Here is a 20,745-nt window from a genome sequence, read left to right on the forward strand (position 1 = left end):
TCCAAACTCTAACTTGAGCACTGCAAACTCTGCAGAAACCCGATGACCTGGATTAACCTCACAAATAATTAGCATCCCTGAGCCTGGTCCCAGGGAGAGAGCACTTCCTGTTAAAAGGGTGTTCTTCCTTCACACTGTCACCATGAGCTTGCAGAGAGGGTCTTTACAGAGTATTTGCCTTGAGAGACCTGCTGTATGAAGTGGTGCTAAATAAATAAATCACATTGGATTAAACTGGCTGAAGTGCCACTAGTCATCGCAGTTCCCAGTGAGGCAGCAGAGCTCTTCAAACCCTCATGATGATCTGTTTTGTCTAATTGTTAATTTTCAAAAGAGCTTAATCACATTAAAATGCTGTTTACACATGCATGGATGGATGCCCAAACAGCATTTTAATTATAATTCCTAATAGTAAGCAAAGAATGCACAAGAATCTTTAGTGAACCTGTCACCAATGACAGAGAAAGTGTCATGTGCTCCAGGGCAGGATGCCAGCGCTCATTTGCACCACATTTTGTCTGATTTGAGGACCTAGAGATGACTCTTTAATCTTTATTTTGGTCTTTGGATTCAATAAAACAGAACATAACACACAGAATATAAAATAGAGGCACGTCAAAATGAAACAAAATATAGCAAAAGAAAGAATTTATGAACAAACTACAAATAACATGTTAAATATTAGCTCAGTATCAGTATCTATGATGCAGTTCATGCATTTCGGTGGATATCAGAGCAGCTAGACAGACCTGCAAAAAGCCACAAATGATGAAAATAACATAAAGACAGAAGGAAATGAGGAAAACTCCAGGACGACACAGAGCAAGGACCTAAATCTGAGAGCAGCCCCTTCAGCGGAGCTCTGAGAGCAGCCAGGAACATGTAGGAGGAACCAGGAGAGGGAGGGGAGGCCACGGTAGCACAATGCCTCAGTGTAGCCCCTCAGCGCGGCCTCCAAACAGGGCACAATGACTGCACTGTCAGCAGGCCGTCTCCTGCACTTTCATAGGTCTCCCTGACACCAGGCCCCTCTCCTTTTTCAATAACCAGCACAACAACCTTTTCACGGGCCGAGGCAACGGTTTGCTCCTCGACCGCCGAGCTGAAAGAGACCATTCTGCGCTCAACGGCCGCTGGCTGAGATTGTTTTTTTGTCTCTGCCATTTTTTTCATTCCACGACTAACATGCTATGAGAGAATGGGAGATTATCACCATTTTGCTGCTCGCCAGCCCTCGGGGCATTTTCTCGGTGCTAATGGCTTATGGATAGAGCTACAGAAAGCCGGAAAACCGCGGGGGTTGAAAACATTATTGTGCATTCAAGGCAACAAAGTGCAGAGTTCAGCAATTTCTGCATAAATGGACGGAGCCAGCATCCATTCAGGAAAATAAAAGAAAGAAGCAAGTGTGGGATGAATGATTCAAACCAGCGATTCCGCATCAATGATTCATTGATAGCACGGGAATGTGTTTTTAAAAATTCAAACAGGTCGAACACTTTAGAAAGAAGGCATCCATTCTTAAACACACAAAGACGGGGCTTGTGCCGGTGATGCCCTCCTTCAAGGAGATCAAAGCCAAAACATGAAACTGGAGATGGGCTTTCATTCATGGAGCATGTCGGCTTTCCAAGGAAGAGATTTGCCATTCTGGCTGCAGCCATTAGCCAACTGGAGCAGCTCAGATCCAGCACTGTTGCAGCCTACTGTTGTTACTGGTTTGGTGTAACCATAGCTGCTGCTTGCAAACTTCAGTCATTGATAAATACTAGGCGTGGGGGTCAAATATGATCAGCAGCAGTGCTGTGCAGTGGATCAAAAACCATGGCTGCTCAATCTGAAATGGAAATATTACATTTCATACATTTTATTTAAAAGCAGGGTTTGTTTGTTTTTTTTATAGCTGTGTCAATGTTTTCACCAGCGCTCATTCAGTTGGGCATAGGTCAGTTTGTTTGAAGTCTGAGGTTCTGCCCGGCACAGAAACTAAAACAGTGCTGTGAACACATTAGCGGCAAACTGTGGAAGCTTGTTTCCTCCAATGGAAAAACAAATTGTGATCCATAACTCGAAATCTGGAATTATGCAACTTAAATTTCGAGAAAACAACTTGAAATGTCAAATTAATAAGTCACAATCTCGAGAAAATGCGGAAGGCACCAGCTGCCCAACAGCTCATCGTGAAAAGATTGAGTCCAGACCTCTTATGTTGTTATCGTTGGCTCGAAGGCATTCAAAGCTGAAAAACCTGTGATTTTGCCATTTTGGTATTGAATTAGTTCAGGTCAAAACTAACAGACTAAAGTGACAAAAAGTAGCATCGTATAGTCACAAAACTCTGTTCCCTGACAGGTAAAAATCAGTGTTTCTACAGTGACCCTGAGAGGTCAAACCCACTGAAACTTAAGGAAGTGACAGCGAATAGAAAAATGCTGCTAAAGCTCACAGAACACAACCAAAGTCAAATAAAACAACACGTTTGCTATTCGCTGTTTACTGTTAGCTTGTTATTTTCTCCACAAAACACTTCTGTTGTGTTTTAGGGGTTTTTTTTGTGTGTTTTTTTCCTATTTCCATAGTGTTTTATTCAGCTTCCACTGTGTTTTGTGTGGTTTTGCAGCATTTCTCTATATACTGATGTTTTGCAAGTTGCACTGCGTTTGACCTCTCAGGGCCACCACAGTTTTTAGCAGTCATTCTTTGAAAAGAGCGATTGCTTGCCTTGGTGTATCATGTCCACAAAGCAACAAGCTTTGCTTTTCTTCTCACACATGCTATTACTACCAACTTAAAGTGTTCCTTCAACCTTGAGTGATTGTGGGGTATATGCCGTCTCACACTCCACTCTGGAGGAGAACTTTCAAAGTGATCTTCAGGTGCAAGCAAGTTGTTTGTTGAGGCACAACAACAAACTACACTGATACAAATTATAGGACTTTTTTTCTTCTGAGGTGTTATTAATATGCTCTTAAACATGAAAACATGATCCGGCCTTTATAAGCACCTTTTAGTTTGACTGAAACTGTTTACCTGACCCGGCATGACTCCAGGATATATGATGCACAGGAATGAATAGAAAAAAAAAAGATCATTTCATTGTTCATTGTAACTGAAGACCCAATTCAAAAAACCTGTTTTCATTTCATCGTTCAGAGTTACTCTGTCCTTGAGCATTGTCTTTAGGATGAATGAGATACAGTGAAGTGTGCGTGAAGAGGCTGAAGTGTCCTCGAGCAAGACACTGAATCACTGGCAGCTTCACCATCCTGACCTCTGACCTCCCCGTGGAGGGTTGTGAGCACAAAAGCAATTTCCCCACAATGATCACTAATGCATCACATTACCATCCTATAAATGGGAAAAGCTATAATGTGTCATAATTTGTGTCATCCATCATGTTGTCAGTGAGGGAGTGGTTGCTGTTTCTGCCAGAGAGAGTGGCTGTCTATTGATTTAATCAACAACTGGAGGCTTATGTTGAGTTTTTCCTTTTTCTACTTTGTATTAAACTGTAACCTCACATTGTTATTTTCTGTCACTTTCTTTTTTTTATTTTTTATTAACCAATTGTGCTTTTTTTCCCTCCATCTATGGCTCAGGTAGTAGAGCGGGACATCTACTAATCAGAAGGTCATCGATCCTCGACTTCCCCGGTCCACATGCCGAATTATCCTCAGGTATGATACTGAAACTCAAGTTGCCCCCAATGCATTCATTGGAGAGTGTGTGTATTAGAAAGTGCTTAGGCATAGATAAATGTGTTTGTTTACCTGAAGCCTAACCTTGGCCAAAGTTCCACATAATTAGATCAGTGCATGTACAGTGGGGCAAAAAAGTATTTAGTCAGCCACCGATTGTGCAAGTTCCCCCACTTAAAATGATGACAGAGGTCAGTAATTTGCACCAGAGGTACACTTCAACTGTGAGAGACAGAATGTGAAAAAAAAATCCATGAATTCACATGGTAGGATTTGTAAAGAATTTATTTGTAAATTAGGGTGGAAAATAAGTATTTGGTCACCTCAAACAAGGAAAATCTCTGGCTCTCACAGACCTGTAACGTCTTCTGTAAGAAGCTTTTCTGTCCCCCACTCGTTACCTGTATGAATGGCACCTGTTTGAACTCATCATCTGTATAAAAGACACCTGTCCACAGCCTCAAACAGTCAGACTCCAAACTCCGCCATGGCCAAGACCAAAGAGCTTTCGAAGGACACCAGGAAAAGTATTGTAGACCTGCACCAGACTGGCAAGAGTGAATCTACAATAGGCAAGCAGCTTGGTGTGAAAAAATCAACTGTGGGAGCAATCATCAGAAAATGGAAGACATACAAGACCACTGATAATCTCCCACGATCTGGGGCTCCACGCAAGATCTCATCCCGTGGGGTCAAAATGATCATGAGAGCGGTGAGCAAAGATCCCAGAACCACACGGGGGGACCTGGTGAATGACCTGCAGAGAGCTGGGACCAAAGTAACAAAGGTCACCATCAGTAACACACTACAACGGCAGGGAATCAAATCCCGCAGTGCCAGACGTGTTCCGCTGCTGAAGCCAGTGCATGTCCAGGCCCGTCTGAAGTTTGCCAGAGAGCACATGGATGATACAGCAGAGGATTGGGAGAATGTCATGTGGTCAGATGAAACCAAAGTAGAACTTTTTGGTATAAACTCAACTCGTCGTGTTTGGAGGAAGAAGAATACTGAGTTGCATCCCAAGAACACCATACCTACTGTGAAGCATGGGGGTGGAAACATCATGCTATGGGGCTGTTTTTCTGCCAAGGGGACAGGACGACTGATCCGTGTTAAGGACAGAATGAATGGGGCCATGTATCATGAGATTTTGAGCCAAAACCTCCTTCCATCAGTGAGAACTTTGAAGATGAAACGAGGCTGGGTCTTCCAACATGACAATGATCCAAAACACACCGCCCGGGCAACAAAGGAGTGGCTCCGTAAGAAGCATTTGAAAGTCCTGGAGTGGCCTAGCCAGTCTCCATACCTCAACCACATAGAAAATCTGTGGCGGGAGTTGAAAGTCCGTGTTGCTCGGCGACAGCCCCAAAACATCACTGCTCTCGAGAAGATCTGCATGGAGGAATGGGCCAAAATACCAGCTACTGTGTGTGCAAACCTGGTAAAGACCTATAGTAAACGTTTGACCTCTGTTATTGCCAACAAAGGTTATGTTACAAAGTATTGAGTTGTATTTTTGTTATTGACCAAATACTTATTTTCCACCCTGATTTACGAATAAATTCTTTACAAATCCTACCATGTGGATTCATGGATTTATTTTTCACATTCTGTCTCTCACAGTTGAAGTGTACCTCTGGTGCAAATTACTGACCTCTGTCATCATTTTAAGTGGGGGAACTTGCACAATCGGTGGCTGACTAAATACTTTTTTGCCCCACTGTATGAGTAATCTTAACCTTCAGAGCGATCCGTTTGAGACAGTCGTCTCGACTCGGTCATTTGTAATGATGACAGCACGAGCACATATCTCTAATGTGGTCATGTCAGACAAGCAGCACTGACTGCGAGCACCGAATTCATCCGACTGATTTCAAAACCTTCTGTTTGCGTGTGCAGCCAATTAGAGGAAAGCTGTTTAGAAGGGAGGAGGAGCCAAAAAAGCACGAGCATCATTTTGAAGTGCACATCGTTCAAAGCTACACAAGTTTAATAAGAATCAGAGATGAGCATATTAGGTTCATCTTCATGTTTTTATATTTTATTTCAGTTTCATTTTTTAGTCTCTTTACATCAGATTTCAGTGTAGTTTATTCCTTATTTGCATTTTTTAATTTGTATTTTATGCTTCAGTTTTTGTCCATTATTGATGTATTCATTTATTTATTTATGCGTGTTCTGGGTTAATCTTCCGATTGTTAATAGTCAAACACGCTGCACAGAAACACATGATCGCAAAATAAAGAATAAAGTATTAAAGACAGAAGAAACCCAGGGAAATACTCCCATCTCCATATCTGCCTCCAGATTATGCTGCTGCTGCTGTTGTTGTTGTTTCCATGACCCGCTTTCCACTCGCAGGCTTTGGCCTCAAATCTTAAGAGACTGTAATGTTTTTCTTCCCCTGTTTTCATGTGTGTTTACATCCCCCGTCACTCTGTAGAGAGCAAAGTGACAAACCCATTTTGTTAAGCAGTCTTTTATAAATATATTTTATTTGACTTAAAAAAGAAACGGGCTCTGAAAGGCTCCCGACTGCAATAACCGGCATACTTATCTGAACTCCTCTGTGGGTCTGAGACCAAATGCAGCGCATTATCGCAGAGCCCAGAACAGGCTTTACCAACGCCTAGCAAACTGCAACCAGATGACTTGAGCTCACCTAACCACAGAACCTGGGAGGGGGTGACTTGTGGGGGGGTTACATCCCCTTAATCACCAAACAGCTGCCTCTATAGGAGAGCTATAAAGCTTCAAGATGGCACCTAAAACCAACATTAACTGAAAGAGTTTTAAAAACAGAGCCATAGGAAACCAATTTCCCCCACTACCAAACAAAGTGGGGGGAAAAAGCCCCTCAGCTTTTCTCCCTGTTGCAGAAAACCCATTAAATTCGTCTGAAAGGATCAGTGTGGATCAGTCCCGTGAATGCATGTCACGAAAGGAGTGGGGGGTGGTGAGCAACCGCTAAGGGACAAATCCTGGCAGACAAGGTGCATCGCTGAAGGAAAAAAAAAAAAAAGAAAGAAATACGGTAAATCCCACAGGAGTCGAGGGGAAAAGAAAAAAAAAGGATAACAGAAGACTGAACATCTGTCCTCCTGTCGCAGGTGATTATTTTGGGGCGAGCGGAGTCGGGATGAGGCAGTTTCTCCTCCTTGTTCCAGGAAAACAAAAAGCCGAGTCTGACCTCGGTGGCAGACGAGGAGCGGCTGGTGCCGATCAGACCTGAGCAAACACTCTCCCATCCATCTCGCCTTGATTCAATCGAGCATCTGTTGTTTGCATTCCAGATTATTTAATGGTGCGAGGGAGTGAAAGAGGAGGCTGAGCAGATCCAAACAAAAGTAAATATGGATCCATGTTCTTTAGCCGTTATGACAGGTGAGAGCGTTAACGCGAGCAGGTAAAATTACAATTAATTCACTATCCACACAATGTTTTTGGAAAAGAGCCTCCCACAGATGACATAGTGGCTGGCACAACAGCTGTTCTCATCAAGAGATCTTTTTTTAGCTGCTTAATATGCTTACAAGATAATAGACACACACACTCAAAAAAAGTAGGAATCTTATGTAAATCATTGAGAGTTCTGGGAAACGTACGACGAGCATGAAACGTGTCACTGATATGTATCAATATCATTTTTTTAAAAGACCATAATGTAGAAAAAGATGCCGGTGTAATGGTGCAGTTGTGTATTGCGTCCACGACAATGGTTCCAGCTCCAGTGTTTACACATGCACACTGCAGCACATGTAGCAGAGAAGCATCACAGCTGAGCCGGCTTTCAGAGGGACCTCTGTGGTTGGCAAACGCAGTCGTCAGAGCCTGTAAATGGCTGTTTACTGCCAGGAATCAGTGTGGTCTGTGGGCACCACATGAATCTTTTTTTTTTTCAGGCAGAATCGAGTCATAGCTGGAGCATAACTGAGCGACCAAATCAGTAACCCAATCGTTTTAATCTTCACCGTGATTCTAGCATATTGGGGAAACATGAAAATGCTTTGTTACTCTGATTCTACGTGAATAAATACTCAACCATTCTACAAATGTTTGGTAAATCTGTGGGATGGATTTGTGTCATATAAAAAGGAGTCTTGTAACAGGTCGACAGAGGTCGGATCTAAACTTTCTGGAGTCAGCCTGGGAAAAGGTGAAGCAAGAGAAGACACTGACAAGCTGTAAATCTACAGAAGCAGACCTGTAGTGAGTTTTTCAAAGGCTGCCAAATCCCTTGAGAAAGAAACAGTACTGCTTAAAAGGCAAAGAGCGGGCACTATATATTAATTTGATTTAAGTTCCCTCTATGTGCACTCTGCTTTAAAAGCCAGAATCTCAGAGGTCCAATAAGAAGTGAGCAGTTTGCTGATAGGCTTCAGGAATCTTTGTTTTAATGTTTTTTGCTCACTATTAGAAACCAGGTTTTCCACCAACCTTTTTCCCAGAGTACTGAGAGGCGTGCTGAGGCTGAGCTGAGTTTGGGCGGGTCTTCGGTTGCGTCCGGCCAGCTTGGCGGCTGGCCTTTCCTTCTTTGGGGACTCAGCGTTGCGAGCTGGGCTGGCGCAGGGCTTGACGTTGAGGTCCTTAAGGACGTCGTAGTTGATCTTGGAGGAGATCCTCTTCTGCTCCAGCATCTTCTCAATGGCCTCGTCAGCCGTGTTAGCTCGGATCGGGGCGTGTTTCCTATTGGGGCCCCTTGGCTGTCGGGATTTCAAACAAAACTAAAGCTTAACATCGCCTCTCATAAAACAAGGACACTTTATAATCTGCAAAACATCTGGAAAACACATTACAGCAAAACAAAGTATTTGCTTCCAGATTAACCAGGTATGTGTGGGCTGTAATTTGGCTTAGCTACATGCTTATATGAGCAAAGTAAGACACTTATCTTATGCAGATTTAGGTTTAGCAAGAATTACTGTAATGTATTAGTATGCAAACATTGACCTGTACACACCGGACAAATAATATTTGTGTGAATATTTCGCGCATTAAAAATAACGGTCTTCAGGGCTGATAAATAATATAAAGGATGTACAAAATGTCGTCATGGTTACCAGTCAAATTGTTGTTTGATTTCCAATTAGTGCACAGGAGTGAACCAACATCGTCACCCCTAGACCTGTACTGCTGGGGTGAAAAATTCAAAGCTACAGGTTGTTCCTTAAAGGGCTCATTAGTCGTTACTCCCTCAGCAGAAACGACTTTTCCTGGAGGCCCAAATTAAAGTTTTGTTCTGGCTAGGACCGCATACATTCAAAACAAGTCCTGATCAATCAGTTCTTTGAACCAGACAAAGCTCAAATGTTATCTGAAAACAGTTTGTCTTTATATTAAAGCATTTGGGTCCCATGGAGGATTTGCCCTCTAAAGGTAAGACTAAAGAACAGCTTTTCAGGCAAATATAAAACCCAACGTGTTTCTGTACAAATGCAGTTTATCTCAATTATTGAGGTTATCACCCAGCTTCAGTTACTCTGCATTAACCTTGACCCCCTCTCTAAATTATGACATAGATCAGCAGAGATTTCCTTAAAACTTTTAAAAACACACTTTTAAACAAGTTTCTTTACACACTTGATGTGATCAGTTGAAAGCCCCTCTTCCCTATTCAGCAGCTAATCAACACAGAATATTAACGGTTACCAAATGAGAAACAAAGGATGCTCAAATCCTTTGTGCATCAACACGATGTTCTTCCTGTTGTTTATTCAGCCACTTATTTGTCAGTGATGTGACAGTTTGCTGCTGGTTGGATAAGAGCTGTCGGGAGGCTGCGTGTCTCATTAGATCTGTTCCACTGCAGTTAATCCAGCTAGTTAAAACCAGTGAACAGATGTTGGGTCTAACAAAGGGCCTGTGCTGAGCCAAAACCAGTAATGGCAAATGAGAAGAAACCAGTTCCACAGGACTTACTGCCCGTCTGTCTGTGTTTAGTCTCAGTCTGGCTCACAGTACCGCTCACTGTCCATCTCACTTTGCAGTTTTTAATGCATCGACTCTACTTCAGTCATTTATCGCTAAAGACTGACAGGTTTAAGCTCTTCACTGCTCAGAATGTGATGCTTTTGACTGGTTTAAGCACTGAAAAATTGGCTTTTGGAGTATTGGTCAGACTCTAGTGATACTTAATTACATTACCTCGGGCAGTAATATATCCCCCTTTTCTCAACTTTTGCATCTTAATGTATTTTTATTCACTGTTCCTCTTACAAGTAAAACCTACAGAAAATAATTCACAGACAAACTGCAGCTCCAGCGATATTCTTTTGAATAAATTACTGCCTGAATGATTATCTGCCTGCACAGAATCATTAAACCTGATGGGCAGGTTTAACGACTGCATGCAGATTACACACAGTACTGAGGTACTGACATATATATACACACACACACACATATATATACACACACACACACACACACACACACACACACACACACACACACACACACACACATATATAAAAAAAAACACCCAGCACGCCCATGCGGGCGGTTTATCCTTCAAGCTCGGGTCCTCTACCAGAGGCCTGGGAGCTTGAGGGTCCTGCGCAGTATCTTAGCTGTTCCCAGGACTGCGCTCTTCTGGACAGAGATCTCCGATGTTATTCCCGGGATCTGCTGGAGCCACTCGCCTAGCTTGGGAGTCACCGCACCTAGTGCTCCGATTACCACGGGGACCACCGTTACCTTCACCCTCCACATCCTCTCCAGCTCTTCTCTGAGCCCTTGGTATTTCTCCAGCTTCTCGTGTTCCTTCTTCCTGATATTGCTGTCATTCGGAACCGCTACATCGATCACTACGGCCGTCTTCTTCTGTTTGTCTACCACCACTATGTCCGGTTGGTTAGCCACCACCATTTTGTCCGTCTGTATCTGGAAGTCCCACAGGATCTTAGCTCGGTCATTCTCCACCACCCTTGGGGGCATCTCCCATTTTGACCTCGGGACTTCCAGGTTATACTCGGCACAGATGTTCCTGTACACTATGCCGGCCACTTGGTTATGGCGTTCCATGTATGCCTTGCCTGCTAGCATCTTGCACCCTGCTGTTATGTGCTGGATTGTCTCTGGGGCATCTTTACACAGCCTGCACCTGGGGTCTTGCCTGGTGTGATAGACCCCAGCCTCTATGGATCTTGTGCTCAGAGCTTGTTCTTGTGCTGCCATGATTAGTGCCTCTGTGCTGTCTTTCAGTCCAGCTTTGTCCAGCCACTGGTAGGATTTCTGGATATCAGCCACCTCCTCTATCTGCCGGTGGTACATACCGTGCAGGGGCCTGTCCTTCCATGATGGTTCCTCGTCTCCCTCCTCTTTCTTGGGTTTCTGCTGCCTGAGGTATTCACTGAGCACTCGGTCAGTTGGGGCCATCTTCCCAATGTATTCTTGGATGTTCCTTGTCTCATCCTGGACTGTGGTGCTGACACTCACCAGTCCCCGGCCCCCTTCCTTCCGCTTAGCGTACAGCCTCAGGGTGCTGGACTTGGGGTGAAACCCTCCATGCATGGTCAGGAGCTTTCTTGTCTTTATGTCAGTGGCTTCTATCTCCTCCTTTGGCCAGCCTATTATCCCAGCAGGGTACCTGATCACGGGCAGGGCGTATGTGTTGATGGCCCGGATCTTGTTCTTACCATTCAGCTGACTCCTCAGGACTTGCCTGACCCTCTGCAGGTACTTGGTGGTTGCAGCTTTTCTAGCGGCCTCTTCATGGTTCCCATTTGCCTGCGGGATCCCCAGGTACTTGTAACTGTCCTCTATGTCTGCAATGTTGCCTTCTGGTAGATTGAACTACCAGAAGGCATATATATATATATATATATATATATATATATATATATATATATATATATATATATATATATATATATATATATATATTGCTGAATCTGCAAACTTACTACACATGGGGTAAGTTTGCAGGGGTCCATCCAGATGTTTACATCTTTATCTGATCATTTCAGCGTGGCATGCAGTTGGGCATTTAGGCCTGAGAGTTTGAGGCACTTATTACAAGCCTGCAGGAGTTCTCCTGAGGTATGTGGGACACGCATTACTAAAACTTTATAGGAGACCACTTTCCTTATTTCCAGCCACACAACTTTACTACTTTTATTCCTCAACTTTACTAGAGTTTGTTTGCATGATTCACAGTTCAAAATAATCTGTATATTAATCTATAATACTCTATATAATAATCTATATAATAATAATAATCTGTATTTACCTTATTCGGAAAGGATAAAAGCTTCCTTCCCCCTCGATTTAAATCCCATTTTGTTCTGATTGGCTGTCCCTTGTAAACAAGCTTTATGAGGGGCAGCCAATCAGTGGGTGGGGCTTCTCAGAGCCAGAGTGTGCATATTTTGGCTAACCGTGTTCAGTGACACCACACAGATCAACAAGCCCCCTTTTTGCCTTCAGAACAACTCAACAAACCCCTACACCACCAGCAGCATGAACTGTTAATAGAAGGCAGGATGGATCTGTACTTTCATGTTGTTTAACTCTGACCAGGAAACATTTTCCTGCTGCTCATTTTTGGTTCTGTGCCAGCTGTGGACTCAGTTTCCTGTTCTCAGCTGACAGGTGTGGCACACTGCGTGCTCTTCTGCCATTGCTGCCCATCTGCTCTTCTGCATACCTTTGTTTCTGTCAGCTCAATGCAGTCTGGCCAGTCTCCTCTGACCTCTGGCATCAGCAAGAAAACTGCTGCTCACAGGATAGTTTCTCTTTTTCAACCATTGCCTGTGACCTCTGCCTGAAATACTCTGAGCAGTCTGTGTGGCATCAACAATTATGCTGCTTTTAATCGCTTTTGCTCCTAATCCGATTGTTCAGTCTGACGTCACTAGCCGTGTCTGGGTCTAAACTCCGCTGCAGGTCCATATATCAAACGATCACGATGGCATTACTGAGAGTTGAAAAACTGTCTAAAGTCTTTCATCTTTAATAAAATGATCAGCGTTCTGCTCTACCAGGTGTAACAATTGAGTTTAACATCCAGACATCCATGAAAACGGAATTTATGACATTTAACGGAGTTAGAAGTTAGCAGGGAGTTAGCTCGCTAGCTTCTATCTAAATATAATATAGCATGTCCTGACTGCGGGGTTTTGGAAACAAATTAAAACGTACAGCTCTGTTATCACTTCCAACATAAATGAAGACAGAAAACTAAACAGCAGTGACGTTTGTAGGGTTACTGAAGTTTGGCTAGCTGGTATATAATGATGTGCTAGGTGACCGCTAGCGACACAGCTATGTTAGCATAATATAAACAAGCTAACTTTTTTTTCCACTCAATAAAAGTTAACGTGAGTGTTCTCGGTGGTCGGAAACAAATGTAATCGCATGGCAGGATGCTGTAAAAGGACCAAACTTCAGCCAGGAGAACAACTGAGATAATCCATCCACAATACGAGGTTAGTCATTCATATACTGCTGCATGGGCTGGGCTGTAGCTACATCCTAAGGTTTTAAAAACTGAGCTTAAATAAATGATTAGCGGGAATAAAAGCCGAGGGAGGTCAACAGTGATCACTGACTGTTTTAGGAGCTTTTTGAGATCAAATAGAAGAAAATACATAACATTAAACATGTTAATAACACAAAAGCCATATTAAACGCAGACTACTTTAGGCCCGGAATTAGGATTCGTCGCGTCAACACTGAACAACCGGATCGTGATCCTGAAGTTTGAACTCCAGCAGGTCCTCTTCACCTTCCCTACATGCCAAACTGCACTGAGTTGCTTCCATATGATTGGCTTATTAGATATTTGTACTGTCAGCTGAACAGGTATACCTAATAAAGTGACCTGTGAATATGTGTGACAGGGAATATGGGTGCTTTAATGATGTTCGTTAAACAGATCCTTCTGCAAAACGAGTCAGGCAAACTAATATCTGTGGTACTTTTCAGGTGTTTTTTTCTTCTTTCGGGTCTGAAACATTTTGTCAAAAGAACAATCTGAGACATTTCAGGCACAATGAGTCTAGCGCACAGACCGATAGCCGAAGCAGAAGAATGAGCGGCTTTTTGACAGGATTGTGTAGGGTGCAGATTTCAAGTAGATAAGCGGTCAAAGTTGAGGCAGCCGCTGGTTGGACAGCTGGGAGATATGAACAGATCATGCGGCATCAGATGTGACCGGTGCTTTTACGGCTGACAAATTGTGTTACGGCCCATTTGGCCATTTTCTGTCTGACTGATCAACTCTCACCCTGCCTGACCACAAAAAAAAAAAACAAATAAATAATGCTGCCTGACCATTTACCGCCTCAGACAAACTTTCTGTCATCCTGGCGAGCTCAAACAAAAATGCCCGCCCTTATCTCACAGTTTTTCAGACCGTCTGCTGTTACCTTTCTCTCTTTGTAGATCCCGAGCGCCTTCTCCTTCGCTATCTTGGCTTCCTTCTCTGAAAGAAAATAAAAGAAACAGTCTGAGCATACAAACTTATAGATAGTGCACATAAATATGACACAACCTGAACGCTCAGGTTCATTTGGAGGTTTAGCTCTGTTTGGCTGATAGAGGACTAAAAGTAGGAGGTAGATTCTGGGACAAACCAACCAATGAGCATTAACTTCACCACTGAAACACTAAGATCGTGTTGCATACTCAAAGGTACCTTTCTGCTCTTTGAGGTAGGTGGAGTTTTCTGCCATCCAGAGTGCCGTCTTGATTTTGACTTCTTTGTCACTCAGCAGATACTGCAGAGGAGCACAGGGAGAGGCAGGAGTTCACTTTACAGGGAGTTTCCCAGTTTTTTAAGGTAAAACAGCCTGCTGCTAACCTCTGCGCTTAATCATCAGTTAACCAACCTGGTTTTTACATATTTTATCAGAAAGAAGAAAGCAACATACTGAACGTTAAAAAAAACACAGTTTGAGTCAAACTTCTCTTTAACGATGTGCTTCCATGTTCCCACATCCCAGCAAATAACCCTGTGAATCCAATGTTATCGTACACAACACATTAGAGCTTGCACTCTATTGACTGAGATAAACACATTACACAGCGAGGCTCACACTTTTATTTATGTTTTTATTCATTTTGAGGCCTATTTTGTCTTCATTTTAGAAGGATTCCTATTTTCTATATAAAGAGGAAAGTTGCTGTTTGCAGGTCATTGACGTGTAGTCGAGTTTCCTACATGTGATTGAAATGTGCACGGCTGTTATAGACGTGATAAGCTTTGTAAAAATATAAATTGCAATAAGTTGCTTTTCTGGCCTCCAATCCAGCTTGTCTATTTTGCATTTAAGCAGCCAGTCAAAAACAAGCAGAGGCGGGACTTAGAAAGACAACAGCACTAACAAACAGGTTAATTCAACATTAGAGTCAGTTGTTTTTGCAACAAAAGAAGCCGTAGACGAGCACGCACAATTTGATTATGATTATTATTGATGAGTGAAGAGATAATCTGTCCAATGCAAAGATTTGTCTTGTATTTCTTGTCCCTGTAGCTGCCTTACAGTTTTAAGATTTTGTTTTTTAAAATTCTGAAAATGAACCATGTCCAAGTTTTTAGCTATTTTTTACCAAGCTAACATGCTACATGCTAACAGTTCTGCAATAGCAGAAAACATTTGATGAGATTTTAACTCTTCTACAGGAAAAGCTAACAGAATTTTCTACATTGAGAAAGATTTCAGGGCATTGAAGGCACATCGCATGTGTGAATCTGTAGTGTGTACGGCGTGACTGGAGCTGCATACGCAGCAGGTACGTACCAGCTCTATCTCACTGTCATTTATCCCACTCAAGTCGAGCTCCCCGCTGTCAGCAGCACCATCTGTCACAGAGACACACACCAGAATGGACACTCTTAGATTTGCTGTAACACACGTTTTTACTCCAGCCGCCCCATCCCAAAGGGCTGAAACAGGAAACGGCAGCTTGCAAAAACAAATAAATAAATAAATAAAATCTCTTCCTTGTGGAAGATCTGTGAAGCATCTTCTATCAGGAGGAAATCGCTAAATTAAAAAAAAGAAATAGAAAAATGCACTGTGACTTCTAATAAGACGCTAACAGGCTTAACTCACTTTAAGCCGATCTACCTTCACACGCATTCTTTTCAATTACGATACGCTTTCTAGATTTCAGCATGCTTTATTTTGAAACACTGGGATGCTGAAACAGCGATTTGCATTTTTCATAAGATGGCCGAGACACGCTCCCGCTCCTACCTGTGAAGGATGTGTCGATGAAGGAAAGCGGTATCTCAAATCTTCCGGTTGCACAAAGTCCAATTTTGGAAAAGAAATTTCAAAGAAAATCTGATTGGCTTTGATAAAAGGAAACAAAAGATGACTTTTTTCTTTCTTTGGAAGAAGCGGGAGCGTGTGCCGGCTTTGACAGGAGAAGGAAACCATCAATGGAAATTCAACAGCTTTCACTCCAAAAGATTCTCCACCTTGATTAGCTGTTTTGCAACAAAGTGCAGTGTTTCTCTGGCTGCCTGCAGACATCAGACAGGCAAAGACTGAAAGGCTCGATCTGAAGAAGCAGCAAGCAAAAGGTTTATGGGAGTCATTTAACTTCTGTCAGGCTTTCTGTGTTTGACATGTTCACAGGGGCCCTTCTTTCCTGAAGTTCAAACTCCCAGTCGGCGGCAACTTCAAAGAAGAGCCACCTGAGTCCACGGGCAGCTTCATTAAGGAGAGACAGGTGCACAGACAGGCAGGGAGCAGGCAGAGAAGAAGAAATACATTCATCCTCAGACAGTAAAGGGTGTGTTTGCTGCACCAGTGGAGAGGTTTGGGGGGGGGCTAATTCTAGTCAGCTTTTTTTTTTAGTTCAATTAGCAGATTGCAGCTTCCTTAAAAAAGAAACCGCTCCAGAGGAAGAGACAGGTCAGTCGCTATCTGTCGGGCCCAGCCCTCTAAGAACTTCCTCCCCATGAAGTGCGGGGCCGAGATAAGACAGAGACAAGCCCTGGGAGAGATCGGCAGCTCCGGGAGGCAGAGAGGCAGCGACACTGAGAGCTGATAACACCAGTCCAACCCCGCAGAGAGCAGGGGGGAGGGAGCAATTACTGAGTTATTATTCAGCCGCTGCTTTGATATATCGACACTTGCTAATTTTAATCAAACCCATAAAATTGTTCTTGGTGAGAGTGCAGGAGAATCTGTGGACCGCAGGTTGACAATTTGCCTCGGTATATCAGGAAGGTAAAGCTGAAATAAGAGACATCGGGCTCTTCGATTTCACTTTCCTGCCTATTCGTCTTTTTAATGAAGATGTGAAGGGTGCAGAGCCAACAGGCAGGGATGTCACGTGAAGTCGAGGACCAATATATAACTTTATTGCTTCCAACAAGGAGATGCACGTCTCCTCAGGTACGAGTAATCGGGACTCAGCCTGATGATAAATGCAGCATCTACAGCTAACTTCACAGTGAAGGACTACACACATACAGAGAAGACTCAAAGCACTGAGGAACTTTTAACATTCAGATTTCATCCAACTGAATATCTATTACACCCCCACTTTCATTATGGCACAAGAGTGAGCCTAAACATGTGACGTTTGAAAAAAACAAAGCTGTTTACACTGTGTCGATGGTGTTAAATAATTGGTTAGGTGAGGACCTGAGGTGAAATTCTAGGTATTAGAGGAAGTCTAATAATCTGGACATACAGAGAAAGAAAACTAATAGGAGCAGGTCACTAAAGCTTTTTTGGAAAGTACTATTTTGTTGTACGAGACCACAGAACATGCACCAGCTTCTCAGATATATAATTTAAGGTCTCCTCTCTCTGGCACAAAAAGCTATGACCTGTTGAGGTACAGATACAGAACGTCAGTGTCCTGTTGGGCAGGCTGGCATTTAGACATAGGCAGTAGTTTATGCAGGTTTAGCTTCCTGGAGCCGGGGTGCACCGTCCTGCAGGAGGTGGTGCCTGAATCTAAAAACCAAGTAATGTGCAATTAATAGATTATGAACAAGGTTTTACTACCCAAATATCACAACCCACTCTGTTCAGAGTAAGCTAACAATCTTTTTATTTGGATGATGCTGCTGACTTCAGAGAAACAACAAACAAAATCCTCTTTTAAGAAACCTTGAAGCATTATGAATTTGTTCCTGGTTTCAATCGTACAACCGACTAGCTGAACTTGTCATTCAGTGTTTATTTGTGAAAACAGATCAACACTTTTTCATACAAGATAAAAATCTGATAAAACCTGAAGAATCTCAAAATGACTGAAGGAAAAAACAAAACATGTGCTTTATGTTACTTCGAAGGTCTAATGATGAATTTAGAATAAGTAGTAGGATACCATAAACGCATGATGGTCAGGCTGGGCTAAATAAGCACTAAATCCAAGCCCCTTTAATGAGATTATCTCATTATTACACAGAAGACAAAATAATTTAAGCCATCTGGCCCTCATCAGTGGAAATTCAGTGGAAACTGCTGAAGGCCAGAAACATTTTGTGTCACTATGAATAAGAAGTGGTGGATTACATCACCTCATTAGAGAGTGTGTGTGTGTGTGTGTGTGTGTGTGTGGGGGGGGGGAGGACGACTCGCAGCACATTCACAAAACTTCCAAATCCTAAAAGAAAACAGAAATCACCTCCCTGATGACCTTGTGCATGCAGAGAAACTACTTTTCTCTTCCTGTCCAGGCTGACAGAAGCCTGAGGTCTTTTGGCAGCAGCTCAGTAGCTCAGAGATGCAGCTCTGCCTGCACATCAGTGCTGAGGAGGAAAAAGAACCAAAAAAGAAAACACACACACACACACACACACACACACACACACACACACACACACACACACACACACACAATTTCCCAAACAAACCCTACTCTTGACAATGTGGTAATAAATTCTTTTAAATGGTAAAATGGTAAATGGCCTGTATTTGTATAGCGCTTTACTTAGTCCTTAAGGACCCCAAAGCGCTTTACACGTTCAGTCACCCACCCATTCACACACACATTCACACACTTTTAAGACAAAGGGGAAGCACTAATGGAGGGAAAAGCAGGGAAACAGGCAGTCATGGCTAAAATCATTCTGAGATCTGGACTTTCAGTGGCTTATATAATATTTTTATTATATAATATTTTTATATAATATTTTTTATTTGTATTTGTAACACACAGCTTACAGTGAATTGTGTCGATATTTAAAGCAGAAAAAAAGTCAGCCCGTGAAACTAACCGCGCCTCTGGGTGCTGTTTGAGGATTGAGCTCAAACACTATTTTGACCGGTTTAGTGCTACGTAATGTCAGAGAGAACCCCACCCAGCTGCCCTTTCAACTTCTGTTTGCTAGAAGCAGCCAATCACATGAAGGTTGGCTTAAAGGGCGGGCCTTTATTTGATCAATGGATATAGACACTGTGACATCACCAGTTTTTGGATTCTGTAGCCTCATCTGGTCTTTAAGTGATTACGTTTCAAGCCCCGAAAAAAAGGCAGTGACCAGTGTCGGCCTCTCTCGGTTTTTATTACCGCTATTCATTTTAAACCTCAGAAAAAAAGGTTAGCATTCATCCTCCAGGTTCACTGCGTTTATATTATGCTAACCATAGCTGTGTAGCTATCCACCACGTAGCACATCATTATATACCAGCTAGCCCACCTTCAGTAACCCTACAAACGTCACTGCCGTTTAGTTTTCATTTATGTTGGAAGTGATAGCAGAGTTGTACGTTTTAATTACATCACAAATCTCTCAGTCATTACATCATCTTTAGATTATATCATCTTTAGATGGAAACTAGCAAGCTAACTCCCTGCTAACTAAAATTTAAAAATTGTGTTTTCATGGATGCCCGGATGTTAAACTTAATTGTTACACCTGGTAGAGCAGCCACACTGATCATTTTAATGAAGATGAAAGAATTTAGACAGTTTTTAACTCTCAGTGATGCCGCAGTGTTTGTTTGACTTTGGCACCTGAAGCAAAGTTTGAACCTGGAACCGGCTAATGATGTCAGACTTAAAGACCGGGTACAGCCTCAGCATTTTAGCTGCAACACCCAGAGAGTTAAGTTCCAAGTTATCAGCTAAAATCAACAAGCTCGTTTAGCAAGTTGCATCCGTGAACTTGCACACATACAGAAACACAATCTGCTAATTAGTGCTAAGCTAAACGCTAACTAGACACACTGTAACGTAGAGTAGGCCCGAGAGCCATCGTTGATAGGTCCAGACAACACCACGTGAGGATACAATCAGACCAGTGTCAACTCTGAGGTGAGTAAACTGAAGCAACTACCAGCTTCAGCAAAGGATACTGTTGATCGACATATGACATGATAAAGACACAAGAGGGTTAACTAGACATCTGGAACTTTTAAAGCCCCCTAGCAACCAACTACCATCTACAAGGCAAAGTCCTTTTATCTGGATGGATAGATGGATGGGCTTTAGTCATTCAGGTCCCAACAGTCATGCGACCTTGATAGGTGACTCCAGAACAAGAGCAGGAATGCCTCGTCTTGGCATTAAATTTCACTTCAGTATTCACTGTGCATGAACACGAGGGATGGCTCATCCCTCCATAAACAATGTGATTTAACTGGCTCCAGCCCACATATGATATATTTTACTCGCTAAGCTCCTTTATCTGGCATCACAGTAAGGACACTTATTTGCTCACAGCTGCAGGTTCGACAGCTGTCTGAGAAGATGCCAAATTCAATTTCTTTTCAGGCATACGGCTGGCCTGAAGAAAAATCAAGGAGAAAGCAAAAATCACTCACAGGAAGGTGGTGTTCAACCAGCCTAATCCACCGCAAGCTGTTAACCCTATCACCCTGTTCTCTCGTGGCCCTCACAGCCAGGTAACCTGACCCAACGTATACTCCTCAACCCCTCCCTTACTGCTTCAGAATTACCCCCTAATACTATCCCCTTCTTGGCCGTCTCCCACATATCACAGTGTCCCAGGTGGCAGCAGGCCTGTCTGATGTGGTCAGGAGAAAAAGATGCTTCACCGCAGAGGACCTCTAATACGAAAGACGAGAGAATAAAAGAACACAAAGAAACTGAGAAAATGTGCCCC

At 42.9% G+C, this 20,745-nt stretch overlaps 1 protein-coding gene across 1 annotated transcript in view; it reads right to left on the bottom strand.

Annotated features, from left to right (window-relative positions):
* brf1a (BRF1 general transcription factor IIIB subunit a) overlaps positions 1-20,745 on the bottom strand; it is a 133,567-nt gene that overhangs the window by 44,169 nt on the left and 68,653 nt on the right. Inside the window, exons 13-16 of the mRNA XM_085342855.1 lie at positions 15,446-15,507; positions 14,341-14,422; positions 14,072-14,127; positions 8,139-8,404 (exon numbers count right to left, since the gene is read on the bottom strand). Of these exons, the coding sequence (XP_085198981.1) occupies positions 8,139-8,404; positions 14,072-14,127; positions 14,341-14,422; positions 15,446-15,507 (466 nt within the window). The remainder of the gene's footprint in view (positions 1-8,138; positions 8,405-14,071; positions 14,128-14,340; positions 14,423-15,445; positions 15,508-20,745) is intronic.

Source organism: Diplotaxodon limnothrissa, linkage group LG19 (genome assembly GCF_057381915.1).
Source record: "Diplotaxodon limnothrissa isolate DT_005_m linkage group LG19, D_limnothrissa_male_GT1.1, whole genome shotgun sequence".
Taxonomy (NCBI): Eukaryota; Metazoa; Chordata; class Actinopteri; order Cichliformes; family Cichlidae; genus Diplotaxodon; species Diplotaxodon limnothrissa.